At 44.4% G+C, this 5665-nt stretch overlaps 1 protein-coding gene across 1 annotated transcript; it reads right to left on the reverse strand.

The window, feature by feature from the left end:
* Nucleotides 1-208: 208 nt before the first annotated feature.
* Nucleotides 209-5456, reverse strand: LOC122763027 (NLR family CARD domain-containing protein 3-like; the record flags this gene model as incomplete). The annotated part of the gene is made up of 5 exons (XM_044018145.1): nucleotides 209-386; nucleotides 543-716; nucleotides 1686-1859; nucleotides 3059-4881; nucleotides 5259-5456. Coding segments are annotated over 5 exons (2547 nt in total), but the record flags the coding sequence as incomplete, so codon positions are not given.
* Nucleotides 5457-5665: the final 209 nt, after the last annotated feature.

Genomic DNA, 5665 nt, shown 5'->3' on the forward strand with positions numbered 1-5665 from the left:
TCTGTGATGAAGTCAAACTACAAACAGCTGATGGACGCTCATCATGTGAGGCGCTCAGCTCTAGTCTGTGAGTAGCAGCAGCTCGTGGCTCGGCTGTTGTCTCTCTGTGTCTTTGTGTCCAATCATGAAGTCTGTCACTATTGTGCTGTCACAGCTTCACTGAGGAAACACTGATGTTTGTCTGACTGTGATTAGAACAACACTCTACTCACCTCAGAGTCTCCAGTCTGTAGTCTGGACTCTTCTGAAGATCACGCAGAGGCTTCACTGCTGAATCCTGCAGCTGGTTCACACTCAGGTCCAGGACTCTCAGGTGTGAGGGGTTGGACTTCAGAGCTGAGACCAGAGAAGAACAGCTGATCTCTGTCAAACTGCAGTGCCACAACCTGAATAAAGAATAAAACATGAGACTTTAGAACAACTGTGTGTGTGTGTGTGTTTAACTGTGAGTTTATTTTATTCATCAGTGTGAATAAAATGAGTTTAATGTAAATGAAATGAAAGTTTAAAAAAACAACAGCAGCTTCAGTCAGTGAACTCACCACAGAGTCTCCAGTCTACAATGTGGACTCTCCAGTCCAGAACACAGCAGCTTCACTCCTGAATCCTGCACCTGGTTCAGACTCAGGTCCAGGTCTCTCAGGTGTGAGGGGTTGGACTTCAGAGCTGAGGCCAGAGAAGAACAGCTGATCTCTGACAAACTGCAGTTATACAACCTGAATAAAGAATAAAAGTGTTTTGTTCAGCAGGTGAATTTTAATGTGTGAGTCAAATATCAGCTGTGAGGATGAAAATGTATTTGAACATTTTCTACAGTGTAAATACACTGTAGAAAATGTTCAAATACATTTCAATACTCATGCTTTCTAAATAGAAAGCATGAGTCATGTGACTGCGAGACACACGAGTGTGTGAAGGTTCAGTTCAAGTGAACGTGAGGAATAAAGACGTTTGACGCAAAGAAACAGCAGCAAAATGACAAAGAAGTCACAGGTGAATTTCAACACAGCCTCACTTTTCACATCAAGTTCAACTCAATGAAATGAATCAATGATAAGAAGCAGAAACAGGTGGAGTCTGTGTGCAGGCTGTACACTGAGAGGTTCAATACTGCCCTCTACACTTCAAAGTCCTGAATCACACTTCTTCTCAACATCTTTACAATTCTATATTTTACACTTGATTTGATTCTTTGATTCATCTGTGTTTAGTAAACCAGCTTAAAGGTGCATTACCACCACCTTTATTGCTGCAAAGAATTCTGGGACACGGTCGTCCGCCAAACATACACCAACATACACGAGTCATGTGACAGTTTGGACACGTCACAGTGAAGATGAGAGGAAGCTCCTGTTTGTTTGTAAACAGTCACAGCTGTGACATCATCAACAACACTCATTCTGATTGGCTACATGTGAACGTGTCAGAGGAGAAAGTGAAAAACATCAAGTTCAGTCAGAAAAGGTCAAAGCTGCGACTGACGTGAAAACTACAGCGACTGAAACACTTTAGAAAACAAAAAACACGTCAGCTGTGAAAAGATCCTGATTCTACATCTGAGGGAAGAAAAAGTGGAAACATGGAACAACCATCACTGATTCAACTCATGTGACAACATGAATGACTTTCAGTTGTGGATGAAACATCTGACATTTACAGCAGTAACAGAGAGTCAGTGAACTCACTTCAGAGTCTCCAGTCTACAATGTGGACTCTCCAGTCCAGAACACAGCAGCTTCACTCCTGAATCCTGCAGCTGGTTCCAGCTCAGGTTCAGGTCTCTCAGGTGTGAGGGGTTGGACTTCAGAGCTGAGGCCAGACAAGAACAGCTTATCTCTGTCAAACTGCAGTAACACAACCTGAATAAAGAATAGAAGATGAGACTTAAGAGTTCGACTCTTCTAACTGACTCAGATCTTTTACTCTCGGACAGTAAATTGAACTAATCTTTTTTTGAGTCATTTCGTTCATTTCATTCATTTTTACAGTGGGTGGCGCTGTATCCCTCTTGTGGGCGTTGTAAAAGAGACCACGGTTCTCAAACACTTAACACTGTAGGCAACATCGTTTCGCTTCAGCTGACAAAGTATAATAAACAAAATGCAATTCAAACCATATGAAACCCGAGGAAAGCAAATACACACCTCAATAAAGTGACAAGTGACTTGTGTCCTGTATCCTCTCTGTCATTGTTGTTTAACAGCACGACAGTGACTCAGTAGCTGTCACGTGACCTGAGGACGGACGCTCGCTCAGTTGAGTGAATCCTGAACTAATCATTTCTGTTTCCTTTCCTGCTGAGCTTATGCAGCTGTCTGCCATGTGGCGAAGGAAGGTACTGCATGAAAATGAACGAATCACTCACTGAGATGACTCATTACTCCCGAGTCATATAAAAGATTAGTTCATTTTGAACAAATCATTCACGAACGACACATCACTACTTTAGACAAAGTTGCTGCTTGAAACCAGTAGTATTGTTATCATTGTTCTTAATATGATACTATAATTAAAGTTGATATCAGTCTAATGTTTATGTCTCATTAATAGAACATCAATAACATTGTAGTTGTATATAAATGTCATAAGTCCTGTTTAAACTTAGAAGCTGACACAACTGTTATATTTCTGCTCCTGGTCTCTCTTCTGTCTCTACCTCACCTCCCTCTTTCACTTTCTCTCCCCCTCCTCTCCTCTGTCCTCCATTTTGTCCTTTCACCACAACCGGTCGAGGCAGATGCTGCCCATGTTTGAGTCTGGTTCTGTCACAGATTTTCTCTCCACTGCCCCCTAGTGTTTGTACATTGTGTGAACTGTTGGTTTCTCTTGTCTTTCTGTCTTATCATGAACAGAGACTTGAGAGAATGTTGTGATTTGGTGTTTTCATTCAGTTCAAAACAAGAATCACAACCAGCTGACAAATCTTCACTTTCATCATTTAAAACATCTCCAGAAACAAACTGAGAAGAATGAGAAGAACTGACTTCTGTGTGTATTTGATAAACCAAACCATGAATCATCACTGACTGATGATGTTATTGATCATGTCTGAACTCACCGAGCCTTCCTGCAGTTCCTCACAGCTGGAATCAGTCTCTGTTTCCCCTGGTCTGATGTGCTGTACTTGTCCAGGTCCAACTCATCCAGAACCTCCTCAGACATCTGCAGCATGTAGGCCAGAGCTGAGCAGTGGATCTCAGAGAGTTCCTGTTCTCTGTTCTTTGACTTCATGAACTCTTGGATCTCCTGATGCACTGATTGCTCGTTCATCTCTGTCAGACAGTGGAAGATGTTGATGCTTCTGTCAGGTGAGATGTTCTCTGTGTTCATCTCCTTCAGGTTCTCAATGACCCTCTGGATGATTTCTGGACTGTTCTGAGTCTGACCCAGCAGACCTCTTAAGAGTCTTTGGTTGGACTCCAGACAGAGTCCATGAAGGAAGCGAACAAACAGGTCCAGGTGACCATTTTCACTTTGAAGGGATTTCTCCATGGCTGATTTCAGGAACACATCCAGAGGAGTGTAACCACCATCATCATCATCATCAACTTTTTTTCTGAAGAAGTCCTGCAGTACCTCTGTCTTCCTGTTGGTGAAACAGTGGAACATGTAGACTGCAGCCAGAAACTCCTGAACGCTCAGATGAACAAAGCAGTAGACTGATTTCTGGAAGATCACGCTCTCTCTTCTGAAGATCTCCGTACAAACTCCTGAGTACACCGAGGCCTCTGTCACACTTAGACCACACCGCTCCAGGTCTTCTTTGTAGAACATGATGTCTCCTTTCTGCAGATGTTCAAAGGCCAGCCTCCCCAGCTTCAGAAGAAAGTCGCTGTCGGCCTTCATCAGCTCCTGTGGACTCGTCTCACGTCCTTTATCGTACTTGTTCTTCTTCCTCTTTGTCTGAACCAGCAGGAAGTGTGAGTACAGGTCTGTCAGGGTCTTGGGCAGCTCTCCTCTCTGCTCTGTGGTCAACATGTGCTCCAGAACTGTAGCACTGATCCAGCAGAAGACTGGGACTTGACACATGATGTGGAGGCTCCTGGACGTCTTGACGTGTGAGATGATTCTGCTGGACAGATCTTCAGTTCTGGATCTCTTCCTGAAGTACTCGTCCTTCTGGTCGTCAGTGAAGCCTCGTACTTCTGTTACCCTGGCAACACATTTAGGAGGGATCTGATTGGCCGCTGCAGGTCGAGAAGTTATCCAGACGAGAGCCGAGGGAAGCAGATTCCCCTGGATGAGGTTGGTCAGCAGCACATTGACTGATGACATGTGTGTGACGTCAGAAACCAGCGTCCTGCTGCTGAAGTCCAGTGAGAGTCTGCTTTCATCCAGGCCGTCAAAGATGAACAAAGGTTTACAGACAGCGAGCTCCTCTGCTCTGACCTTCTCTAATGTTGGATAGAAAACATGGAGCAGCGAGAGAAGACTGTGCTGCTGATCTCTGATCAGGTTCAGCTCCCTAAACGAGAGCACAATCAGCAGATTCACATCCTGGTTTTCCAAACCCTCGGCCCAGTCCAGAGTGAACTTCTGCACCGAGAAGGTTTTTCCAACACCAGCGACGCCATTGGTCAGGACGACTCTGATGCTCCCCTGCTGGTCAGGTAAGGCTTTAAAGATGTCGCAGCACTTGATGGGAGTGTCCTGGACCATCTTCTTCTTGGAGGTCTTCTCCAGCTGCATCACCTCATGTTGAGTATTGACCTCTTCACTCTGTCCCTCTGTGATGTAGAGCTCAGTGAAGATCCTGTTCAGGAGGGTTCTACTTCCTGTTCCTTCAGTTCCTTCAGTCACATGTTCAAATCTGCTCCTCAGACTGATCTTATGTTCATCTAGAACCTTCTGCAGACCAACATCTGCTGAAAGACAAGAGACAAAGAATGTGAGCAGCTGAGGATTATTTTCATCAGTGTCATGTTTTTCTGTGACGTTGTTGTTTTATGTTGTTTGTTGTCAAATGAAAAACTACATTTTCACTGTAATGACTTGAATAACTTTATTCTGAAAGACTGAATCATTCTAGAAGAACTGTGATGATTGTGAAGGAAAGAGTATCATCTGCATACAAGAGAACAATCATGAGAGAAAAGCAGCAAAATGAGGGGAAACCTTCATTTCTTCAACCTGCAGGGGGCAGCAGAGAGTTAAACTCCATCATGAGTCACATTTTTAACTTTTAAACAGTTTTCTCCTGTTTTTCCATTTCTAAAGTCTGCTAGTGCTGATGAGAGCTGCTCTCCTTATGAGTCTTACTCACGGATGCTCTGTGGTCCACGTCCTGTCCTGGGTCTTTTCCCACACTGGGGACAGCAGGAGTCTCCTGGTGGACCAGACTGGTCCAAGTATGAGGAGATGCAGCGTCTGCAGAACTGGTGACCGCAGCTAGTGGTGACTGGATCCTTCAGGACGTCCTGACAGCAGGACGTCTGCTCGTCCACAGAAACAGCAAACTTGTGTCTGTGGAGACATTTCTTTATCACTGACATGTCAGGGACAGGTGGGCATGTCTCTGTGAAGACATCTGTTTATTACTGACAAGTCAGGGACAGCTAGACATGTCTCTGTGGAGACATTTCTTTATCACTGACTGTCGGGGACAGGTGGACATGTGTCTGTCGAAACATTTCTTTATCACTGACACGTCGGGGACAGGTGGACA

This window comes from Solea senegalensis, unplaced genomic scaffold (genome assembly GCF_019176455.1).
Source record: "Solea senegalensis isolate Sse05_10M unplaced genomic scaffold, IFAPA_SoseM_1 scf7180000016350, whole genome shotgun sequence".
NCBI classification, from domain to species: Eukaryota; Metazoa; Chordata; class Actinopteri; order Pleuronectiformes; family Soleidae; genus Solea; species Solea senegalensis.